At 39.2% G+C, this 27,572-nt stretch overlaps 1 protein-coding gene across 1 annotated transcript in view; it reads right to left on the bottom strand.

The window, feature by feature from the left end:
* CADM4 (cell adhesion molecule 4) overlaps nt 1-27,572 on the bottom strand; it is a 1,113,916-nt gene that overhangs the window by 1,045,161 nt on the left and 41,183 nt on the right. The window contains exon 4 of the mRNA XM_044079430.1: nt 15,173-15,307. Within this exon, the coding sequence (XP_043935365.1) occupies nt 15,173-15,307 (135 nt within the window). The remainder of the gene's footprint in view (nt 1-15,172; nt 15,308-27,572) is intronic.

Raw genomic sequence — 27,572 nt, 5'->3', positions numbered from 1 at the left:
AACAAACACCGTCTCATGCTGCATCATAATGTCTAGGGTGTTACAGAGACCCATTAGAACTTAACAAACACCGTCTCATGCTGCATCATAATGTCTGGGGTGTTACAGAGACCCATTAGAACTTAATGAACACCGTCTCGTGCTGCATCATAATGTCTGGGGTGTTACAGAGACCCATTAGAACTTAACAAACACCGTCTCATGTTGCATCATAATGTCTGGGGAGTTACAGAGACCCATTAGAACTTAACAAACACCGTCTCATGCTGCATCATAATGTCTGGGGTGTTACAGAGACCCATTAGAACTTAACAAACACCGTCTCATGCTGCATCATAATGTCTAGGGTGTTACAGAGACCCATTAGGACTTAACAAACACCGTCTCATGCTGCATCATAATGTCTAGGGTGTTACAGAGACCCATTAGAACTTAACAAACACTGTCTCATGCTGCATCATAATGTCTGGGGTGTTACAGAGACCCATTAGGACTTAACAAACACCGTCTCATGCTGCATCATAATGTCTAGGGTGTTACAGAGACCCATTAGAACTTAACAAACACCGTCTCATGCTGCATCATAATGTCTGGGGTGTTACAGAGACCCATTAGAACTTAATGAACACCGTCTTATCCTGCATCATAATGTCTGGGGTGTTACAGAGACCCATTAGAACTTAACAAACACCGTCTCATGTTGCATCATAATGTCTGGGATGTTACAGAGACCCATTAGAACTTAATGAACACCGTCTTATCCTGCATCATAATGTCTGGGGTGTTACAGAGACCCATTAGAACTTAACAAACACCGTCTCGTGCTGCATCATAATGTCTGGGGTGTTACAGAGACCCATTAGAACTTAATGTACACCGTCTCGTGCTGCATCATAATGTCTGGGGTGTTACAGAGATCCATTAGAACTTAACAAACACCGTCTCATGCTGTATCATAATGCCTGGGTTGTTACAGAGACCCATTAGGACTTAACAAACACCGTCTCGTGCTGCATCATAATGTCTGGGGTGTTACAGAGACCCATTAGGACTTAACAAACACCGTCTCATGCTGCATCATAATGTCTGGGGTGTTACAGAGACCCATTAGAACTTAACAAACACCGTCTCATGCTACATTATAATGAGTGGGATGTTACAGAGACCCATTAGAACTTAACAAACACCATCTCATGCTGCATCATAATGTCTGGGGTGTTACAGAGACCCATTAGTACTTAATGTACACCGTCTCGTGCTGCATCATAATGTCTGGGGTGTTACAGAGATCCATTAGAACTTAACAAACACCGTCTCATGCTGTATCATAATGCCTGGGTTGTTACAGAGACCCATTAGGACTTAACAAACACCGTCTCGTGCTGCATCATAATGTCTGGGGTGTTACAGAGACCCATTAGAACTTAACAAACACCGTCTCATGCTGCATCATAATGTCTGGGGTGTTACAGAGACCCATTAGAACTTAACACCATCTCATGCTGCATCATAATGTCTAGGGTGTTACAGAGACCCATTAGAACTTAACAAACACCATCTCATGCTGTATCATAATGCCTGGGGTGTTACAGAGATCCATTAGAACTTAACAAACACCGTCTCATGCTGCATCATAATGTCTAGGGTGTTACAGAGACCCATTAGTACTTAACAAACACCGTCTCATGCTGTATCATAATGCCTGGGGTGTTACAGAGATCCATTAGAACTTAACAAACACCGTCTCATGCTGCATCATAATGTCTAGGGTGTTACAGAGACCCATTAGAACTTAACAAACACCGTCTCATGCTGCATCATAATGTCTGGGGTGTTACAGAGACCCATTAGGACTTAACAAACACCGTCTCATGCTGCATCATAATGTCTGGGGTGTTACAGAGACCCATTAGGACTTAACAAACACCGTCTCATGTTGCATCATAATGTCTGGGGTGTTACAGAGACCCATTAGAACTTAACAAACACCGTCTCATGTTGTATCATAATGCCTGGGTTGTTACAGAGACCCATTAGAACTTAACAAACACCCTCTCATGCTGTATCATAATGTCTGGGGTGTTACAGAGACCCATTAGAACTTAACAAACACCATCTCGTGCTGCATCATAATGCCTGGGGTGTTACAGAGACCCATTAGAACTTAACAAACACCGTCTCATGCTGCATCATAATGTCTAGGGTGTTACAGAGACCCATTAGGACTTAACAAACACCGTCTCGTGCTGCATCATAATGTCTAGGGTGTTACAGAGACCCATTAGAACTTAACAAACACCGTCTCATGCTGCATCATAATGCCTGGGGTGTTACAGAGACCCATTAGAACTTAACAAACACCCTCTCATGCTGTATCATAATGTCTGGGGTGTTACAGAGACCCATTAGGACTTAACAAACACCGTCTCATGCTGCATCATAATGTCTGGGGTGTTACAGAGACCCATTAGAACTTAATGAACACCGTCTTATCCTGCATCATAATGTCTGGGGTGTTACAGAGACCCACTAGAACTTAACAAACACCGTCTCGTGCTGCATCATAATGTCTGGGGTGTTACAGAGACCCATTAGAACTTAACAAACACGGTCTCATGCTGCATCATAATGTCTGGGGTGTTACAGAGACCCATTAGAAATTAAAAAACACCGTCTCATGCTGCATCATAATGTCTGGGGTGTTACAGAGACCCACTAGAACTTAACAAACACCTTCTCGTGCTGCATCATAATGTCTGGGGTGTTACAGAGACCCATTAGAACTTAACAAACACCCTCTCATGCTGCATCATAATGTCTGGGGTGTTACAGAGACCCATTAGAACTTAATGAAAACCGTCTCATGCTGTATCATAATGTCTAGGGTGTTACAGAGACCCATTAGAACTTAACAAACACCGTCTCATGCTGCATCATAATGCCTGGGGTGTTACAGAGACCCATTAGGACTTAACAAACACCGTCTCATGCTGCATCATAATGTCTAGGGTGTTACAGAGACCCATTAGAACTTAATGAACACCGTCTTATCCTGCATCATAATGTCTGGGGTGTTACAGAGACCCATTAGAACTTAACAAACACCGTCTCATGCTGCATCATTATGCCTGGGGTGTTACAGAGACCCATTAGGACTTAACAAACACCGTCTCGTGCTGCATCATAATGTCTAGGGTGTTACAGAGACCCATTAGGACTTAACAAACACCGTCTTATCCTGCATCATAATGTCTGGGGTGTTACATAGACCCATTAGAACTTAATGAACACCGTCTTATCCTGCATCATAATGTCTGGGGTGTTACAGAGACCCATTAGAACTTAACAAACACCGTCTCATGCTGCATCATAATGCCTGGGGTGTTACAGAGACCCATTAGAACTTAACAAACACCATCTCGTGCTGCATCATAATGTCTGGGGTGTTACAGAGACCCATTAGAACTTAACAAACACCGTCTTATCCTGCATCATAATGTCTGGGGTGTTACAGAGACCCATTAGAACTTAACAAACACCATCTCGTGCTGCATCATAATGTCTAGGGTGTTACAGAGACCCATTAGAACTTAATGAACACCGTCTTATCCTGCATCATAATGTCTGGGGTGTTACAGAGACCCATTAGAACTTAACAAACACCATCTCGTGCTGCATCATAATGCCTGGGGTGTTACAGAGACCCATTAGGACTTAACAAACACCGTCTCATGCTGCATCATAATGTCTAGGGTGTTACAGAGACCCATTAGGACTTAACAAACACCGTCTTATCCTGCATCATAATGTCTGGGGTGTTACAGAGACCCATTAGAACTTAATGAATACCGTCTTATCCTGCATCATAATGTCTGGGGTGTTACAGAGACCCATTAGAACTTAACAAACACCGTCTCATGCTGCATCATAATGTCTGGGGTGTTACAGAGACCCATTAGAACTTAACAAACACCATCTCATGCTGCATCATAATGTCTGGGGTGTTACAGAGACCCATTAGAACTTAACAAACACCGTCTTATCCTGCATCATAATGTCTGGGGTGTTACAGAGACCCATTAGGACTTAACAAACACCGTCTCATGCTGCATCATAATGTCTAGGGTGTTACAGAGACCCATTAGAACTTAACAAACAACATCTCATGCTGCATCATAATGTCTGGGGTGTTACAGAGATCCATTAGAACTTAATGTACACCGTCTCATGCTGCATCATAATGTCTCGGGTGTTACAGAGACCCATTAGAACTTAACAAACACCGTCTCATGTTGCATCATAATGTCTGGGGTGTTACAGAGACCCATTAGAACTTAACACCGTCTCATGCTGCATCATAATGTCTAGGGTGTTACAGAGATCCATTAGAACTTAACAAACACCGTCTCATGTTGTATCATAATGCCTGGGTTGTTACAGAGACCCATTAGAACTTAACAAACACCCTCTCATGCTGTATCATAATGTCTGGGGTGTTACAGAGATCCGTTTGACCACCACAGGTTCGTGGACTATGACCAAACTGAGAAAATCGAATGTGGGCTCTCTACTGAAATGACAAGATTCGGTTATCTGAGTCTTGAAAGTCCAAAAAAAAGGCCGAACATAAAGTAGAAGAACAAATATCAACCATCAGTCTTATTCTTTAAACTTGATTTTGGAGGGAGACAAGCCACCCTGCTGTGGAGGACAAGTTCCCACCCCCGAATATACATACATATACATATTCATATATCCCAAATGTAATACCACCATCCCTTGTGAAAAAAAGGAAATGTTCAAAAATTGTTAGTCTTCGACTTTGTATATGTCAGTCTACTTATTCTGTTTCCACATACTGGGATTCGGCAATCTGAGTCTAAACATTTTAAACCATTATCTAGAATCTGATTTGAAAGTCAGAGTCAGGGGCAAGACAAATGAACAATGGTCAGCACAGTGGAAATGGTATCCAAGACCAATGCGCTACTGCCAGTGACACTGGCCACAGTGATAGTACTGATGTTAGTGCAGGTGAGTTCCCCCTTCCCTGCACATTAGTTAGTGTTTCTGCTGAACAACTTTTGGGTCCTCAGCCGGTATGACATTTCTGGAGTCGGCACATCCTCTGTGTGTCCATATGGGATTTCGTTCAGTGATCTCATTTCCTTCTACACCAGAAAGGAGTAGCATATAGGGGATGGCAGTGCTTTACATTGTCCATGGGTTTGTATGTCTTGTGTGAGAGAGAGTACGAATATGCATTCTGTGATGAGCTGGTACCCTGTTCAGGACTAGTTTTAATGCATTATGCCCACTTAGTGCCAATATAGGGTTCAGCTCTCCATGACTGGATTAAGCAAGTTATTGGTGAATGAATGAAAGACTAAACTCAAGTCAGAGAACTGACATTTAGTGACATATCCTGTAGTCAGAATACAATAAAGAGAATCTAACATCTGCAAAGTAAAATAGCACAAGTTTTGCTAAAAAATATAGATATTTTTATGAAGTAGAAAAATCCATCCACACCACCATGCAAAGGAATTTGTTCCTTCTGCCACGCCATTAACTAACAGTAATCAATTCTGATATTGCTGCATCTTGACGGAAAAGGATGTACCCACACTGAAACAATATCTGTATGAGGACACTGCCCCAACACACACACACACACACACACACACACACACACACACACACACACACACACACACACACACACACACACACACACACACACACACACACACAATACCTAGACTGGAAACTACAAATTATTTAAAGTACTGTCTCCTACCAAAAGCACTTAGGCTGCTACATTCATGTTTTCTCTGCAGCACTTCACTTCTGTGCTGTTAACTCATACCATTTCTTTACATTCATTCCTGCTATGCCCCTGAGATACTGATGATACTAATATGTTTCATTATAGATCATGCTGAATTGTATGACAAAAGTAGGATTTATCTCTCGGTAAGGTGCAAAGTTTATTACATGAAAAACAGGATATATATCTTATTAAGGGGCAAGGCCAAACTTGGAAAGAATAGCATTTGGACTTTAACAGAAAAAGTCAAAGATCCCTTATTTGACAGATTGCATTTTGATAACTGTGTAAAATCTACTTAGCTGAGGGTCCAGTTTCACGGGCCCAAGAAGCAATCTACAAACGGCCAGTGCAAATAAATGTCAGTACAAGCAATACAAACTTATAAACAGAAGTATCATACGTGCAAGTGAGCTTTTAAGCAGCACAGATAGCTAGAGGAATTAGCAAACACAGGGCCAAAGCAGCAGCCTGAGAAGAAGCGCTAAGGCTAAGGTGATACATTACCTTTGGGAAGCGGAGAATTAAAATAAATGAAGAATAAGCCTAGAGTTTAGTTCAGATGGTATGGAAGAGAAACAACACAGCCAGCTTGTGATGAGTAGTATTAGTGGGACAAGTAAGAGGAATGTACATTTGGGGAGAAAGGAAGCCCAGATTGTATATTTTACCTGCTATCTGTTTCTGCAAGCAAAAAGTGTGTGTGGGGGGGAAGACCTAAGGTAATCTTGAGGGTAAATAGGATGCATTAAAACAAAATACAAGTGGAAAGCATTAGATGAGGGTAAGAACAGTCAAAAAGATAGTAAGCAAAAGAGTGCAAGGTGGTTAAAAATGACCAGACCGTGGCTAGAGGTGGAGAAGTGGCAGGCACAGGACAATTTCTGCCCTACACTATCTCTATGGAGCCTAATGGTCAGCAGCTAGGCAGTGAGGGACTGGGAAGTGTCATAGCCACTCAAGAAATGTTTGCTTTGCTAGTTGTACCTATACAATAACAGTGTGTTGACATTGTGATGTAGCTACACCTGGTATGATGCATAGCCACTGGGACGTCCCCACTGTGGGACAAAGGGTAGTGACACCTCCATGCCCATCCAAATTCACTATCTTGGCCTCTGCTAATGGCCCCTCACCCATATATAGCTCAGTCCTCCAGAACAGGCATGTCCATCCTACTTGCCTGGGCAGTCACACACTGCAGCCTCTTTTCAAACTTGGGAAGCCTCGGTTCTAGTAAGTACACTATCACTTTATACCACTGGTAACCCATGATTTGTAGGTTTCATTTCTTAATTTAAATACAGTGGCATCATGGTCACATTTTAATAGTGAGGGGAGAATCGATGGTGGAGAAGGGGAGTGAACAAACAGATTAAATATTTAAGAGTGTAATAATAATAATAATAATAATATAAATGTTATTGTTTTATAGACAGTTTATTCACAGTTATTCTCATTAATAAAACCCAGGAATAACTGCAAGTGTCTGCTATGACTCAAGAAGTGCCTGCATTTGTATGTGGATGCTTGCAATTTGACCTTGATCACAATGCTGTAAATTTCCTAACCGAATGGATAAGGCTCTTAAGGGAAAATGCAACACTTGTCTGTCCAGAAGCACTTGGTCCATTAGTACTGACACAAGCACAGTATGCTAGAGGCCTTGGATTGAATCCCAAATGAGATCTAATATTATCCTTTCACTTCTGTAATTGCTGGTGATATGGTGATTATCAAAGTTAACACCTGAGTGACTGACTATCCCATATTAATGCCATTGCTATAAGTAACAGATGTAGCTAATTATTCAGATAATTTTGTATCGTCACTGGTTACTGATACTAGGGTGACCGAAACAAATTAACTTCTTATCTCAGTTATACATTGTACTTTTTGACCATCATTGCTGTTGCATACATGCTTAACAATAATTTCTGTACTGTTACAACATTTAAAAATACTGCTTTATAGTACTGTGTCAGAGAGTAGTGGATTGCACTGTCTGATATACTTGTGCCGTTTCTGCTGACTGTCCTGCTGCTTTGTAACTATTTGCTCTACAGTTACAAGTCTTAAAACTATTTATTTAGACTATTTGTAGCTATTGCTCTACAATTACTACACCTGGCTCCATTAGGTTGTACTGCCTGCTGTGCAATGCTGTTACTAGAGAAGTACATGTCAAATTAATCAATTATTTCTGGTAATAATTGCACTTAATCGCACTTTTGATCAGTGTTGTTGTTGCATTCTTGCTTTTACAGACTGTATCACTGTTACAAAAATTGAAGGTATTGCTTTCGGTTGCTGCACTTAAAACTGGTGGGTAAGACTACACGATTTAAATGTGCTACTCATTACTGACTACTTTAATGTTGCCACATATTGAGGTCACGTTTACATTTTCTTGCTCTTGTGAATACTGCCACTAGTAGTTATGCCCACAGTAGGTCTCACTTCATATTCTTCCACGCTTCAGCCATATCGCACATTATCAGCATTCTCTTCTCTAATCCAGCATACGATTCCAGCAACAGGCCTTAAGCTATCCTATTTTCTTATACCTCTGACTGCATTGGCCATTATAGAATGTGGGTCATCTTTTGTCTCTTCTGTAGCCATAATAATGAAACTAGGTAATCTAAGGCAGTGTGTTGCAACTGCCTCATTCTTGCTACCTGAAAATAATTCAGTATACAAGATCATGTAATGAACTTGGCAGCTGACTTCTAACCTCAAAACGTATTTGGTAAGCGCAACACACATACACACACGTAAAGCACACAGCATCTCTTCTACACCAGGTAATACTGATTATGTCAAGAGAACACTGCCTAGGCATCACAGATTAAACAATAAGAAACCTCAGCTATTAGTTCACAAAGTAACACACCCACATTCACCTCATATGCCCACAGCCAGTACAAACCCCTCGACAAATCACAAGGGTGAAGACCCCTATCCTTTAAGATTCACTGAGACTCACTCCAGCCATGATAGTACTTTAGTAATAGGTGACTCTACTGTTATGCATAAGGACACCAACCTCAGAAGACTACATAAAAATTGGGGGATGGCTGTCTCTATTGCCAGAGTCGATATCTGGAATGTAAGAAGGGGTTTTACACCCCTCCATTCTGACTAGTATGATAATGAGCTGGTAGTGCTTGATATGAAGATGAATAACAATAGATGCTCCACCAAAAAGGATATGCAGAAGAATATACTGATGCAATGACCAGGGCAGGAAAGACACTGGTCTTGAGTGGTATTCTGTCATATGATGCCATGATTTAATGGCAGGACAATTGGCCTTAATAATTGGCTATGCAGCTGTAGTCATTCTTTGGGGATCCAGTAAGTTTCAACTTGGGATGAGAATGCCAGCAAGCATTTCTTCATTGATAGGGATGCTATGCACCTTCCTTACCAAACCTTCACATTCAGGCTAAAGCATTTGCTGCCTCACAGTCCCTGTTTCAGGTAGAATCCATCTGTTGGACATGCTAATCTAGTAAAATCAAATATGGAACGCATTATGGTGACACTGCTTAAAAGCAACTTAAACACATTAATTTATATTTATATGTGACGTGGATATGCCACTACTGCCAACCAGAATGTGATGTCCCTCAACCTCTAGGCCAGTAATCAAGGAGCCTAAATCCTCACCAATGGCACCAGTGGGGGACATTCACTGGGATGATAACAGGTACACACACAGTATTTACAGATGCAGCTGTCTGCATCAAATGCAATTTCCCTTAAAAGCACATACAAACCACAGTCAGTCCAGGGCTAGTTTCTCCTTCTTTCTCCAGATCCCCAATAATACTCCCCACTGGCACAGGTATAGAGCTGAGATCTCAACTGAGTGTCTAAGCCAAGACCTCCAGCACCCTCTCTGTCCAACCAGTGCTTCATGTTCTTGCCCAAGTAGCTGACACAAACACTCTTTGAGATTTGATTTTCACACAAACACACACACACACACACACACACACACACACACACACACACACACACACACACACACACACACACACACACACACACACACACACACACACACACACACACACACACACACACACACACACACACACACACACACCTGGGAAAGGCTAGCACGGGTTTGCTAGCTATGGCCTTTCTGCCCAGACTATAAGGTAGTTATGACTGCCACCAGACACTCCTGCCAGCTACTTTAAGTCTCTTCCAAGGTACCAAATATACTGAGTGAAATTATTAATAATACAAATGGTAGTTTGACTAACAGCATGGCTATTACCAGTGGCCCATGCAATGTCATCAAATAAATATGCAAGTACTCTCAAAACTTGAATATCTCTACAAAGATCAGTCACAATGAAATATTTAAATATATTTAATAATAAATAATAAAAGAACAAGAAAATACCAAGTATACATTCACAGTAACATCAGAGTTCAAATCAAAGGAAATATTTAAAATAACACTGAAGGACAGGCTCAGACAAATAAAGAAAAAACACTATCTAAACTAAGTGTCACTATATTGCTGACTGAATCTAAGAGAATTATACTATTCCCTAATAATTTACTTAATAAAGCAAGGTAGATGATGTGGTAAATGGTTCTTCTTGTTGTTAGGCCCAAGACAGAATACAGAATGCTCTTACTCACTAAGAGACTTGTCAAATTAATATCTAAAATATTACTGCTGGGATAGCTTGCAGAATGGCATCACTTCTTGTCATCTAACTTCTAGTTCCCAGGAAAACCTCAATTGATGGAAGCTGGCAGGATTTAGCACCTGCCTGTAAAAATACACACACAAGGACTTTTGCTCATATCTGTGGCAGGTGCTGGAAGTCATAAAGCAAGTGCATACCTCCACGCTTCCAGTGTAGGAATCAGTTCACCCCAAAGACAATACAGAAATATTCCTAGTACAGATTTTGTGTCTCTGGCTGCAATAAAACCTATGAGATACCATCTTTATGGCCTAGCCTATAAATTGATTTAATTTCAGATACTTTTCTAAAGTTTGCTGCACTGAGGTTTAACGCTCCAGTTTCCTGTTAAAACATATACATTTAAACAGTTACAATAGTGGATGTACATTTCTGTTCTCTCCAGTAAGGCACATTGTGGATACATTTCAAGGACAAGCACTTTACAAATACCTTTTCAACACAAATGTCTGTACAAATCATTTTGATATACACATGACATCCAGTTCTAATACATTTGTAATACCAACATCTTGTATGACATACAGTTCTAATACATTTGTAAGACAATCATCTTGTATAAATCAGTTTGATAGTCACAAATGACATATAATTATTTACAAAATTACAGCTAGCTTTGCTGGCAGTAGCTCCTTTCGTCACATTTTATATAGTTATAGTTGTAAAGACATGGTTTCAAAGCAATGAAAGCACCCCCTTTATTTTTGTTTAAGCACCTACTGGTAATCTTATGGATATTATTACTTCATGACTGATTCCTTCAGCTCCAGAGTTTTAGATGCCCAAATCACCCTAAACAAGATTAATTACCACTTCACAGCTAGCTTAATAATCCTCTATGTCTAATTTTGACCATGATATTTATGTTAATGTCTTAGCTGAACTTCAATTATTAATCTATAAACTGGCGGACTTTCACCACCAATGTTCAGCATGCCCACCATTTCCTGGATATATGCATGCTAGCTCTATTGTACAAATAGTTAACCATCATACTGACTGCCCAAATACTTTTTAACATCCCCAAATACTCTTGATGTTGCCCTTAGAAATACAGCTAATTCTTGTACATCTATACTATATATCTATCATCCTCTCTCACTACACTAGGCCATAAATCAGTGACCTTTTTCCTTTAAAGTTGGTGGTACATCCTCTGCAAATATCTCTGTATATAGGAACTTCTAAAATCAAATCTTATTCACCTACTTGATGGCCTAAATAAATGTCACTGAAAGCCTCTGCAGATGGACTTCTTTGCTTAATTTGCTACAAATGCCCCTGCCTTCTGCTCCCACTTAAACAGGATTGGTACAGCAGTCCCTATCCAAACAAAATGAGAAATGTATAAACATACCCTTAAGGTGGAATATTTGCATTAGTAAACTGTACAAAAAGAGAAATAAATTACTTAATGCTTACAGGAGGTCTCATTCTACCAATACTAAGAGTAAACTTAAGCAAAAACACATATCTTAAGGATACCCTTTAGAAGCACATAGCTAAATATGAATGTAATATAGCCACTGAAACCAAAACTAACTACAATATTTTCTTTAACTATGTTTAGAAGTTAAGTACAAATACCCAGCAATGTTGGAAATATACTACAATAACACTGTCTACTCTGACCTGAAAGAAATAGCTAATATCCTATCTGACAAATTTAGTGCAAATTTTATTCCACTCACAATTATAAGTATTCCACAAACTCCACAGCCCCAGCCACCCCCTATAATTACTATGGAACAAGTCCTAACCTTCTCAAATGCTAACAAAACCTCATCTATAGGTCCACATAACATACAGGTTGCCTGATTTAAATAAACTTCCAGACAGCTATAAACTTGGTGCTGGTGTTCATTCCTCCACTGACTCACAACTGAGCACTTGGGTTACACTATATTAATAACAGGTGCAAGGACAATGGTCTCAGACTCATTTTGGTAAATAAAACATTTCAACATCTTAAAATATAAGTGACATACACCTCCAGTCAATCAGTGTCATCAGGGATCTAGGCACCCTTTTTGATAATTCCTTACCTTTTGAACATCATATCTCTAAAGTGGTACAAAAAGCATTTTATCTGGATCTTCTAATTTCCAAAGGAATACTCTTTAGATCCACAGAAGTCTTAATTACTTTTTATGCATATTTCATAAGATCCATTCCTGGATATAATGCCCCCTTTACTTTTTTATAACAAGAACTTTTATTGGCATTGACATATAATGCAATACATAACGACATTAAAGAATCTAGTAACAATTGAGACAATGAGCACTGATAAATCCATTTGATATTAATAGTGTAGAAAAGGCAAAAAAAGTCCAATAAATTGATCCAGAGGAAGTTCAGAATTCCATCACTCATGTACTTTTCAGCTGAAACAAAAATTTAAATCAAAGAACCAGAAAAAAACTGAAAACTTCTTTTCATATATACAACAGGCAAAATCTTTGTGTCAAGAAAACATAACAGGTTATAACGTATAGTATGCATGTATGAACAGCAATGCACATGCGTTTGAAAAATAAAAAAATAAAAACATTCTACATCACTGTTTAAGACGAAGCTATAGACTACACAACATGTTGTAAGACTGTTTTGGATTACAAAACTTAACCAAACGGAGGCATCAGTCAGAATAATAAACATAGCAAATGCCTAGCACCTCTTTAGCCAGAATGGTCATTTACCCAGACTGTTAGTGTGAGGTAACTGAGAGAACACTTGCCACCAAGAGACAAGGGCTGCACTTCAATATTTTCAGACTGTTAGTTAAGACAAAACCTGCAAGGAGACCAATATTCTTTATGTTTTCTGCCCTCCTTCCTATAAATAGACCATACGCTCTGTTTGTGTGAAGCAAAAGCATTCCAAATGTTAGCAGCTGTCCAATATTTAAACAAGGTGGCTACAGTTGTAATGGAAATCATTTTTATCCAATGCAGCTGAGGTCCACTTAAATAAAGTGATGTGGAGTAATGCGAAATAACCAAAATTTGGGGATGTCCAGCATAGGCAGGCAATCCCTTAAGAGCCCAATAAGCAGTGTCCCATGTTTCCTGGTTTGTTGGACAGGACCATATCATATGGAAATAGTTCACCTCACACCCCATGCACTTCTAAAATAATGGGTTAGATATGCCCCATCTTATAAATCCTTTACAAAGAGTGGTGTCATTGATTAGTCAATTTACGAGTTAAAAGTAAGTGTGCTATGATATTGACATTTTGCCACCCAGCCACAGGATACAATGCCCCTTTTTGCACATATTCCAATAAACATATCAGTCAACCTGAGAATCCTCAGAGATTCCCAACTACAAAAAAGAAACAAAAAAAAAAAACAGACTGGCATCCCTGTCTCTGTACTTGTCTCCTATAAACTCCTCCATGGTTACCAGTGTCTAGCCTATAAGTCATTAGAAATCTGACTCTCTTTTTATTACAGAACAAATAGCTCCTCAATTTCTGACTTAAAGGGCCTAAACCTTCACAGATAGATAAAGAAGAAACATTGGTATGAATGAATCATATCCCAATATATTCCCCAGCTCGGGAACCAACTTCAACTACGTGTCAAACACAGTAACACTCTTCCATCTGCGAACCTCGAGAGTTGGAGGGGCAGCCTCACATTCTCCAAGATGTATCTTCTGTTGCCCACCTTGAGGCTGTGGAGAACATTTAAATATGGTTCATTGGCTAAATTTACAATGACCTGCAGACTGACTGCCAAGTAAGTACCTAAGAATGCAGAATCAAAAAGGAAAGTATTCTAGAGCAGGTCTACTTTGTTTAACTGAAATGCACAACCTCTAACCACAAGTGCTTCAACATTAAAACATGAAACTGAATTAATTTAGGACACAAACGTTCGATACAAGTTTTCCAGGAACATGGGGTTTTGCACAAATAAGGAATAAAACTTATAATTAGCATTTCTAAAGGGCAAGCCCCCAGCATACCCCAAATCTCCTTACTTATACATTCTCATTCTGAGATTGAGCCAACTCAAACTCAACACAGAAAACGATGAACACTCAGAAAAACAAAACAGGACACTGCTTTTCCAGGAACTATTAATGAACACATTTCTAGTGAAAATGCAGTGATACAACAAGATGTCAACTAACAATGTATGAGAAAAGTGTACCTTGAAGGAGTATATCTGAGAAAGAAAACTGAGCAAATCAATTTCCATTATACAGTGCCACTGAACTGTGCTTTATCTGCTGTCATTTTTATATACAGAATTTCTAATCATGGTACTGTTTTCTACTAACCAGACTTTAAGCAGTCTTATGCACTCAGACATGGTAAACATTTTAAGCAGTCTGAAAGTAATGCTATGGGACAAGCATAAAACTTCAGCAGAAATGGAAGGGCTGTGTAACAAACAAGCAATGTGTAGTTTATCTGAGTATGTACAACCATTGGGCAGTCCAAATCACATTCATTTTCTCATTGTTAAAGCATTGCTGTAGAATTTCACATTCCAGTATCACAGTTCTTCAATACTTCCTGCAAACATCCACATAGTAAATATCAATAAAATAAAGCTGTCCACAGTTTTGCCTGTAAATCAACTTACCTTTGATTTCTTTCCTGTCTTTGAACCAATGGATGGTAGCAGCAGGTTTTGTCCGATCCACACTACAGGTTAGTTCCACATCCTGCCCTTCTACAGGCTGTTGTTTAACCGCTACAGAAAGATTAGCAGGAGGCACTACAAATACAGCAAGAAAGGATGCAGTCAGATTAATAGCTACAAGAAAGCAAATGACAAAATCAAGTAAAACATTAGGACATTCGAATTCCATGTGATCTAAATCAAGTTACCACGTGTTCGTCTCACAGACATATTCCAAGACAGATTAGAATTCATCAGAAACTGTAATTCATTCATTCATAGTTGCACTTTGGTATCACATACTAGGATTTTTCCCTGGCTGTAATTTGCATCTGTATTTGTACTAGGAAATATCTGTGTTCATAAAATGGTGCAATATAACTGTACACAGCCAGCTTAAGGCTGCAGTCAATCATCAGGAAGGCTATATGCAGTTAAATTTCTGACAGGAGAGGAAAAAAGGGTATAAGAGATTGAAGAACATTGCCCAGTTGCAGCAGAAGGGAGGGTATCTGTTGTATTTGAACAAATTACACAGACATGAATCACATAACTTATCAGTCAGAAACTCTCATACTTTCAAAATGTGGCCTCATTCCTCTTCTTCAGCCTCACCTGAATAAAAGAAAGTCTTGCATGGACCTGTGCATGTTTATGGCCAGGAATTTGCATTATTTCTTCTACATAGTGCACCAATTTATCCTTCTTCCTCCAGTAGTCACATGCAGTACTGAAGTTATATACACAGGCCTACTCTCCTTTCTTCTGCTGCTGATCATATAGACTTCCATCTCTTCTACCTTTTTTCTTTCTTGTCAGAACTTTAGTTACCCCATAACATCTTCAGTGGTTGCACAGAAGTACATTTGTAGCCCTCATGTTGACTCACTTCAGCCCTTGATGAGTTGCATACAATACTGCTGCAGGATAGGCAGCCTTAAGCCAACTCATGACCCCCCTCTAGTGATTGCACAGAGTACTGCAGCTGGACAGACAGCCTTCATGTTGACTCACTGCATCCTTCTAGTGATCACAAACAGTACTGCAGCTGGACAGACAGTCCTCATGCAGACTCACTGCATTCCCTCTAATGATTACACATAGTACTGCAGCTGCATGGGCACCCCTCATGCTCCTTGAGTGATCTGGACTTCTATCTCTGAAGGATCAGAGTGCTGATCTGGTATAGTGACAGCGTTCTCTGTATTCATAAAATGCTACACTACAACTTAAAATAAGGTCTTTGTGAAAATGAAGTGCACTCCTGTTTCTCTTATTTGCTGTGTTTTCTAGATAACCAACCTGTTATATGGATCTGTTACTTCCAAAAAAAAAAAAAGAAAAATCATATGACAGCGCCAGTACAAAACCTGTCCAACATAGCAGACAAGCATCATCTTCACCTGCAGCCCTTCCATTGGTCACTCCCATAAATGAAACAGACTCAGGTCAACACTCTGGCACGATCTTTTGTAAACATCTCTCTGTATGTGACAGGAATTAAAGGCTGACCTTTCTAATATGACATCCATGTATGCATAACGACTTCTACACAAGTTTAAAATTCAGACACTGTGCCTACATTATAGGGCCAGCTTTTCTCTTGAGTACTTATTCTCATGTCTTCTAGCTCACAGATCCTTCCTCTCTCTATTTAGCCATCTACAGTCTTTCCTTTGCTATAGACTCTCAGGTTCTCTGTACAGAGCTGATATACAAAAAACATATTTTTAGGTTATAGAATAATACATTACTATGCACTTTGCTTATCTGCCCAGCTGTGTCAGTACTGACGATTCAGCACCTGCACAGCCAGCAAGTTAACAGATTGGATTTTTGTAACAAAACACATACACCGTGATGCTGCATGCTACAGATTATAGTTGGCACAGCAGATAATCAGACAGAGCAGAAGCTCTTGAAGCAATCACCTCACTAGCACTTAGCTATATTTCCCTGTACTTAATTCAGAACCAGCTGCTATTATCACAGAACAATTTCTAAAGCAATAAAAGGCATCAGCCCTGCCTTCTCACTGACATTATCAGTTAATCAAGTCATTAAGGCAAAATGAATTTTTATCTTCTGCCTCTTGCCAAAAAGTGGAAGATAATGTATGATGTTTCTATAAAATACATCTCAAATCCCAAAATCAATTATTTGTAATTATAAGCATTGCTTCACAAGGCCATGCCTAACATGCTGGAAAATAACCACCTTCTTCTCATATTTTCTTTCTTGCACTTGAGTTCTCTGTTATTTCTTTAACAATACTCTCCCACTAGCCTGCTTTCAGAAACAGCAGCTCTTGCATTTCAATGAGTATGATAAAAGTTATTCCCCAATATAAGAAACAATGGGGTGTTACAAGCTACTCATTAAAAGTATGAGGGTGTACCTTTTTCTGGTTAGAATGTCATTTTCTTTTGCAAGGATTCGAGTACCTCATAACTACAACCTGTTTAGTTTCAAAACACTTTCAGAATGCATTGATCTGAAACCCTACTCTCGCTGATTATACCCCAAAGTATTATTTGTTTCTGCACAAATTGTATGAAAAGTAATTCTTGCCTTTTCTTCTTATATCATCATCTGGCTCCATTCCTACCCAATTTTAAAATGTCAGTGGCAAACCAAGTTGCTGTAAACAGAGCTTTAGTAATCTGCAGACTGCATCTGTACAATGAGGTGCAAAATAAATTACACCAGTGTTACTACAGTACAGGTACTGAAGCACAGAACAAAGCCATAAATTCTATCACAAACAAATTCATGCAGCACAATAAAACCTAATAAATAAGTCCCAGGTGTGACCATTAACATAAAGGGATAAATCACAGCATTGACAACCGGTATGTAGCACAAAGGGAAAATTACATCACAGATAACAACATCTACCACAAGGGGGTACATACCAGTACTGATTGCAGCTTACACCACAAGGAGGTAAATCTTAACCCTAACTATAATGGCAGCACATGGAAACACATCTAATTACTGAATACAACACACAGGTCATGGAAATCAATCTACAACTGGCTATAATATGCAGCACAATAAAATAAACACCCTGCACAGTGGAATAAATACCTGCACTATGACATGAAGCGCAGGCGGATAGACCCCAGCATTGACTATATTTAGCACAATGGGTAAATCCCAGTTTCGGTATGGATACTGACACTGTCATGCTAAGCTAGGGGACAAATGCCAGCAATGGCAATATGACGCACAAAAAGAAAGCCTAAGCACTATTGCCGAAATAAGCAACAGAAGAGGACAAATCCTAGCAATGCCAATGAAATGGACCACATAGGACTAATTCTGTTAGTAAATCATAGTGAATAACAAGGGAGAAAACACAGTGATGTCAGTGAAGCACACGAGATGGCAAATTCCATTATGACACTGTAGTGCAGTACAAGGGAGAAAATCTTAAGTAATGATACTGAAAGGTACTACAGAGAATAAATCCCATTACTGTGCGGCTGTACATCCAGATACCAATGTAGTTTTAGTAGGACATACATCCCAATGCCAATACTATATTGTAGTAAAAGTAGGGAGAGCCCAGCTTCAAAAACTGGCATGATACAAGTAAATAAATCCTAATAGTGTCAATATGGCATGATGCAGTAATTAAATTATAGCTTTAACTCTGACGACAAGGATACACATACCATTTGTATAATGGTAAAGCCATTTACTCTTATATTCATTAAGAAGGTTTTCTTTTCCAGAAGAAAGGAAAAAAAATTAAAACAATTATCCTACATATATCAGGGAATTACTTTTCTCATTTATACTGTTTTCTACATTCCTAGATCTAAAACTGGAGTTCTGTCCTTACTACTACAGGACTACGAAGGACAGGGCTTAGCCCAGCAAACGAAACATTACCAGTGTACCAGGCTCCAACCTTTACCTGCAGTGTTGTGATGCTGCACAACCCCTTTCCAGATTGCCTTTGCTGTGTGCTGCACTCACATTGGCTAGAGGAACAGCCCATTCTACTGATATCTGAAGTGTTATTCTGCATTTTCTACATATAATTTTGAAAGCAGCTCTGTTCCCATTATGACTTGACATCACCATGCATGTTAGTCCATTCTGTTTTGTATTCAGAAAAGTGGTTCGGTGCCCGACTACTGTTACCGTCCCCTTTCTTGCTTTCATTGACATGTTTCTGTTGCAATACAGTTCTGCTAGTGGTGTGTATACGTGTGCACACACAGGAGTGTGTGTGTGTGTGTGTGTGTGTGTGTGTGTGTGTGTGTGTGTGTGTGTGTGTGTGTGTGTGTGTGTGTGTGTGTGTGTGTGTCTTCTATCAATTTAGTTCATTGTGATGCAAAACTCTTAGCAAATTTCTGGATTTGGATTGTTGTATAGCATTTCAAATTGTTTAGCATTTCAGGTTTCACCCTTCTGTGCTCAGTTCTATTTTATGGATAATAAAGACAGCAAGGAATTTGTAAGTGTAAAACTGAGGTAAAACTACCCCACAAGATAAGCATGTTAAGCATCTGAAATGCCCGAGGAGGATCACTTCAATGAGTACTCTGAGATCTGTGGGACCTTCAAGCCTGACCTATTAAAGACCACAGTAATCACCTGGAGCTTGGAAAAACACAAGGCTACTTCTATTCCTGAAGCATCTAAGGCATGCCCCAGTCCTGCTGTCTCTGCCCCTACCTTCTCCAAAGCTTGTAAAGATAAAAGAAACCTGTACCTTCAGAGCCTGAACCAACGGATCCCCCTTGTAAAGGGCAAGAATGGAGTTTGTAACCCCCTGCCCTGGCTTAACACTTTTACAACATTCTTGCTCCCTGGAACTGAGCCACCATTACATCTTCAGCAGCCTAAAAGCCTATGTTTGGAACACCTAGACCACATTCAGTTTGGTCAGTAAGATTTAGGTGTTACCTCACCATGAAAATTGATTACAATTCAATGTGACAGGCATTTTTGTTAATGCAGCATTTGTTTTAATCATTTATTTATTTCTGGGTTTGCATTTGTTTATTTGAAAAGACCAGCTGGACAAGAGAGATTCCTTCAGTGAAGATCAGGAGAGAAAAGCTGTAAATATCATTCTCACTAATTCATTATACAAGGTTACAATGGTAATTCCTACATTATGTAGAGAAAATTCTTATAAAAAAGGGCAGTTTATGCTTAAACAAATTTTGTTACAGAGATGATTATATAAGATACACTATTTACAACATATACAAAAAAGAAATGTGAGAAACCGTAAGGAAGTTACAAGGAGCTGCGTTCACTCAGCACTAGGCGCATTGGAGAGCATTTAGACTGCTGCTGAGAGTACACAGAAGAATGCGGTTATTAGCATACAGGCATTCTAGAAAGAACAGGAGGTGGTTGGGAGCGTGAGCATGAATAGCAGTAACGATATTGATAGGTATTGATGAGGTTAAGGAGTTTCTAGCCAGGAGGGCATGAACAGGCACAGAGAAAAAGATTGGCACTCACCCAACTTTGTACCAGATCATGCCAAATTCAGGAAGACACTGAAAATTATAATAACCAAGGAGGGATGCATCCCAAAACATGTTTCAGTGATGGGAAAAGCCTTGTTGCAACTTTGTGCTTCCCTATTCAATTATATTCCAAAATGCAGTCACTTCTGCTGCCTTATTTCTTCCCTGGCAGGACATCTCAGGAATACATTGTTCCAGAGGTGGCCCCAGGTCTCTTTAATGCTTTTCTGCCATTTTCCCTTACTCTCAGATTTTTGGAGACGGCCATGGTCATCCTCATAGCTTCTTTATAGCATTGGCATGTCTTATTCCCTTTTTATAGCCTCATGTTATGGACAGGCATTACTGTTTAAAGCCAGTCTAAAGACATCTCTCAACCATCTGGCAAGTTTCACCAAAACACCCCCCCCTCAGGCTAACCACATGGATTCTGCACTTACAGTGATGACAAAGGACTCTCCTTACTCTGTCAGGAAATCCCTGATCCTATATTTGTAGATGTGTATTAATACACTACCCTGGTTAAAAACTTTAATCAAACAAAAACAAACCCTAGCCCAGAGACCAACTATCAGAAAAACATATAAGAGTAAATAGACTTGTTTTCCATTTGGACCATATCCTATGGCACAGATCCTTTCACTACTCTAGTTCTTTCTGTTTTAGAGTAGATATCACATATTTTTGATTCTGACCTCAGCTATTCTACAACTAAAGTATTTTCTATTTCTAACTTTCTTTATTGTGCCAACCCTGTATTGTTAGTCTCACTAAAAGTGTGCAAGATATTTCTGAGAATCACTTTTCTTCCACACCCAGCAATTAAGTATCCATTTCTTCCTTGAGGGCTCTGTGCTGTACAGGAAAATCTAACAAATGCTGCACGAACCAGCTGTAACTGCAGAAATCAAACTGATATCTTGGAATACACTTTTCCTGGTAGTTATTGCTTCAGCCAGCAGAACTTCTACATTGTAAGCATTGTCTGTTTATCCTCCTTACTTAATGCTACACATAGACAGAATGCCCATGAAAACAAATTCTTCTTCCAAGCCTAAAGATGCAACAGAGAAAATTTTAAATCAGACCACGAATAAAATCAATTAGGAAAGATTCACAGCTGTTTGCATTACATTAAAAACATGGGATCTAAAGTGTTAAAGTTTATTTTGAAATGAGGATTTATCCAAGAGGTTTGTCTTGCAACAAGGTCCTGTTAGTAATGAGACCAGAACTTCAGTCCCAGACACAAAAGTTATGCACATTTTCTTACAACCAGTTTAGACTAGCATTCTCATTCATTCCTTTCTTCCACCCCACCTCCCAGCCTGGGCACGTCTGACCTAATTAGTGGCTTGTAAAATACTGTAACCACTTTGATCTTGCAGTGATTGCTGCGGAGCTTTCACTTCATGTGGACTAATGAGCTCTAGAGAGGAATCTCTGCGAGAAGAGTTTTGTGGCTAAAAGGGAGGGTCTCGATAGCTGGAGAAAGTTTCCACAGCCAGGCAAAGCCATCACCAGTCATAGCTTTGTTGCCAATGAGAAGGGAACTGCTACTTCAGGTTTATCATTGCAGTAAGTACATAGCATTCATTTGTTCTTCATTTCTTTTACATACACAGCTGAATTTCATAGAATTAATTATCTCAATGGTCTGTTATTCTATTAGTATGTTTTATAAAGGTCACTGGCAATGGAAAGACCTGTATAATATGCATTCAAATAGAAAGAAAAATGTTTTTGCAAAATAAATAAATAAATAAATAAATAAATAAATAAATAAATAAATAAAGAAGACCATATTCCCCACATTTTTAACATTTTCCCCGATACTGCATTATTTACTCCCAGTTAATCTTATCTATGTTGTTATTCCAAAATGATCTCATACCAAACACCTTCTTCCATTTGTTCCTTCTTTCTCTATCATGCATTTAATCCTGCTCAGGGTCACAGGGAAGAAGGAGCATATTCTGATAAGTACTAAATGCAAGGTAAATAACCAGTTTTGGACAGATCCTGGACAGGATGTGAGGTGACCAGAGGACTCAGAAAGACACAAACAGACACATGCACATAATTCATAGATTCATAGATTGTTACCAGGCTAACAACCCCAGGGTGGGGGGACCTTTCTAAGCATAGCCATGTTTTCTGAAAAAAATAATGATGTCCTGTATTCAGATTGGAAATTGAGGGCCAAGCATTTATAAGCTTTCTCTGTCCATAAGGGACTTGGGTGCCAGGCCTGGTGTAAATTTCCTATTCCCCCATCCACTGGTCTAGGTTGAGCTTAAACTGGGAAATAGAGGAACTCAGTTTAACATGGGTGGGAAGCCTGTTCCATAGGAGGGGCAAGTCTCTGGGACACATTGTCACTACAGACAAAATACAGGTTCCTAGACCTTGTATTTCTGGGATTCTTTGACTTACGAATGTGTAGGAGATTCATAATTGCGGGGTTTGTGGATGCCTTTTAAGCGAGGCATAGATCACCCCTCAGCAATCTATAGGAGACTAGGTAAAGGGAAAGGGCTTTAAGGCACGCTACATAAGGCAGATTTGTAGGTGTGGGGTATGTGCCTAATGTACATATATTTTACAGGGGGAGGAAGTTTTTACTACAGCAAAACAAAAAACTTTGTATAGTAAGAATTATTCTAATTGTAACTCTCAAGGGCTGGTTTATTTGGTAATATGTGGATCATGTGATGCCTTTTACATTGGAAAAATGGAAAGGCATTTGAAACGTAGGATATATGAACACCTGAATGCTGTGAAGAAAATAAATAATATGAATGCTCTTTATAGATATACATTGGAATGTGTCAATGCCAAATTCTTTTTCTCTGTTATTGAAATAGTTCCTAAGGAAATAAGAGGGGGTCCTTGGGAGACTAAGTTAGAATTTACAGAAACTTTTTGGCAGGTCACATTGGAAGCAAATAGACCCCCTGGGCTTAATGATCATATTTCTATATTACCCCTACTGAAGCTTAGATCTGCTAAGCTTTAATTTTTAGTATTAATGCAAAACATCGGTAGTTATATTTATGCATATATTTATATACAAGTATATATTATTAAATAAGAGTTTATGTATGTATTATTCATATTATGACCAGGTCAAAATTTTATATGTTTTTTATATGTGGTTTATAAGTGCTGCTACAAGTTATTCTATTATATATAATATATATTTTTTAAAAAATGTTTTAATTCTTTAAGTTATTGTATTATTGTGAAAGTGTGCCTTTAATGGTTTTATTAGGCCTTATTAATTAATTTAATGTGAAAGTATATAAGGTGGAGTGGTTTCCTGTTTAAATATTATGTCTGAAGAAGTCTGAGGGATACTTGGATGAAAACGTCATTTGCAATAAGTTCAGCTTTAATACTTTGATAATAAAGGACTTTATATTCTATGATGTGCTCTTCTTTGGTTCGGCATCTGGCTTATTTGGTTTGTTTTTCAGGACTGGCTCTTTTTTCTACTGGTTCTTGGTTTTATGGAGCTTTCCAAAAAGCTGTCTTCACCCACATCTTGCCCCAATGAGTCTCGTGGACCTGACATGGGTGAACTTCATAGAATAGCTGGCCAATTGACACAACTTATCGAGATTTTGACTCCCATTGGTCGAGGATTATCACCACAAGTTTCAAATACCAGTTTATCCAGGAACCAGGAAGCTCTGTCTTGTTGTGGACATCAACAATGTGAGAAAACTGCCATAACATTATCTGACACGAACAATAGCTCAGCACAGTCGGATCAAGTGTGGAATACTACGCTAGCCATATTACGGTCGCAAGGAGCTTCTATTAATACAGAAGAAAAGCAAGATGAGGGAATGGACAACGACAATGTCCGAGACCGACAGGAAAGGGCAAAATATTAAGAATTTATTGGAATATGCTGCTAATGCCCACGTTTTTTCACATAAAAGGAGAGGTACCTATAGGTGTGGGGCATGTGCTCAATGTACATATATTTAACAAGGGGAAGAAGTTTTTATTACAGCAAGACAAAAAACTTTGTATAGTAAGAATTATTCTAACTGTAACTTTCAAGGGCTGGTATATTTGGTAACGTGAATCATGTGATGCCTTTTACATTGGAAAAACGGAAAGGCATTTGAAACATAGGAGATATGAACACCTGAATGATGTGAAGAAAAGAAATAATATGAATGCTCTTTATAGACATGCATTGGAATGTGTCAATACCAAATTCTTTTTCTATGTTACTGAAATAGTTCCTAAGGAAATAAGGGGGGTCCTTGGGAGACTAAGTTAGAATTTAGAGAAACGTTTTGGCAGGTCACATTGGAAGCAAATAGAACACCCCCCCCCCCGGACTTAATGATCATATTTCTATATTACCCCTACTGAAGCTTAGATCTGCCAAGCTTTAATTTTTAGTGTTAATGAAAAAGTCTATAGTTATATTTATGCATATCTGTATATACAAGTATATATTATGACCAGGTCACAATTTTATATGTTTTTTATATGTGGTTTATAAGTGCTGCTACATGTTATTTTTAATTAATTTAATGTGAAGGTATATAAGGTGGAGTGATTTCCTGTTTAAATATTATGTCTGAAGAAGTCTGAGGGATCTTGGATGAAAACACCATTTGTAATAAGTTCAGCGTTAATACTTTGATAATAAAGGATTTCATATTCTATGAGGTACTCTTCTTTGGTTCAGCATCTGACTTATTTGGTTTGTTTTTCTGGACTGGCTCTATTTTCTACTGTTCCTAGACCTTGTATTTCTGGTATTCTTTGACTTACGAATATGTAGGAGATTCATAAGTGCGGGGTTTGTGGATGCCTTTTAAGCCAGGCATAGATCACCACTCATCAGTCTATAGGAGACTGGGTAGAGGGAAAGGGCTTTAAGGCTCTCTAAATAAGGCAGGTTTCTTACACCTTGTATTCCTTTTGTAAGGAACCTCTGAGGTCACTCTAGTTGCTGCTTATGTCTGGTAAGGTACATATCAAATGGAGCATTGTACTCTATGATTGGTCTGATAAGGGAGGAGTACAGTGGAATAATGACCTATTTGGACTTAGATGCCATACCCTTATTTATAAGCTGTGCAACATAAAAGGATTTTTTCCCCACTGTGGCCATGTGGTGGTCCAAGGTAAGGCTGTCTAAGTGCATACCCAGATCCCTGACCAATGGGTCGACTCTTAGAGTTGTATTATCAACATGGTAATTAGCGAGGATGGATGACTTCACAAAGGGTACAATTATGCATTTCTTAGCATTGAGTTTAAGACCATGGCTTTGGCACTATTTGTTAGTCAAAGACAGACTTTCTTGAAAATGCGAGTGTCTTCAAGGGAGTCGATAATAATCCTTAGCTTGTAATCATCTGCAAACTTTGTCGTCCACAGACCTTCAGCATTTACTTCCATTTCAGATAAATAGATGCCAGTATCTAACCCTGGGGGACTCTGCTAGTGACTGGCCTCTTGGTGGAGGTGGCCTCACTTATTTTTCCCTCCTAGGTCCTATCTGTTAGACAGTTGGCTATCCAGTGGGTGATAAAAGGGCTTATACATAAATTAGTGAACTTGTCTCTACTGCCTGAGTGGGGTATTAGATCAAAAGCCTTGACCAGGTCAACATAAGCTGCGTGCACAGTCTACCTTCGTCCAATGCTTCGGTGACCCTCTCAAAAAAGTACACCAGATTTCATAGGCATGACTTTCCTTTAACAAACCCGAAATATGATGATTATCTGTGTCCTCATTTATCATGTCCATGATGATTCTTTCTTTGGCCTTCCATATGAGGCTGGTAAGATTTATGGGCCTGTAGTTACCCAAATCAGAGATTGGACCTCCTTTGTGCAGAGAATGACTGTAGCAATCTTCCATTCTTTTGGCACAAAACCTCACTGAAGGCTCCAGTTGAAAAGAGATTCAAATAGGCCAGAGAAGATATGTTTAATGCTATGCATTAAACATTCTGGGATGTTGTCAAAGTCCAACGATGCAGTATTTCTGGCTTTGTAAAGTACATTGATGACCTGTTCCCTAGTAATGGTTGGGGGATTGTGGTATGAGGTATTTCTTTTGGACTATCAGGATGGGAGTGGGAGGGATTTGAGCTGAACCTGTCATTCAAAAGGTTGGCAAAGGCCTCTGGTCCAGTGTGGTTGATGCCATTTACATGAGCATCAATTTCTTTCTGATATGATTTTGGATATGGAAGAAAACTAAATATTCTGACAAAAAAAACCCTCATAGACACAGTGAGGGCAAGCAGACTTGAAACAGAATGCAGTCGTGCCAAGAACCACTGAAGCAGCAAAGCTAACCATTGCACCACTGTGTCAATATCTTGAGTAACACAAGTCTTAGCATCTCAATGAAATACTCTTCTTCACTGTTCCTTACTGATTTTTATTTCCTGATATTCCTCTGTTTTATTACAAATCTTGATGACTGTTTGCAGACACTCTTTTATTTTACTATTATTTTTTATATGCATTTTGCACCTCCCCGCTGTCTGCTGACTATTATCCAGCTTAGATTAATTAGCTCATTTGGTCCTCAGAGGGTGAGAACCGATCACAGAGGCCATCATTCACACAGCCACTAGAGTGTTTTCTATTAAGCCATAACCCTGCCCCTTGGTGACTAATGTGGGTGCACTCACAACTATGACGACCCACTATGCGATCTCCTGCATGTGAGTGCGCTCATGGTAATGAGACCTGTTGTTACTTATTTTGTAAGAAAAGTTCACATCTCTAATCATGGCTACACTGCCTTGAGGTAAAACAGCTACCAGTTCACCAGACCATCCCTCCCCCAACAGTGGTCACTCAAAC

Source organism: Protopterus annectens, chromosome 8.part0 (assembly GCF_019279795.1).
Source record: "Protopterus annectens isolate FY-2018-M chromosome 8.part0, PAN1.0, whole genome shotgun sequence".
Lineage (NCBI taxonomy): Eukaryota > Metazoa > Chordata > Ceratodontiformes > Protopteridae > Protopterus > Protopterus annectens.
The sequence above is the reverse complement of the archived record's forward strand: the minus strand, read 5'-3'. Positions and strand labels throughout refer to the sequence as shown.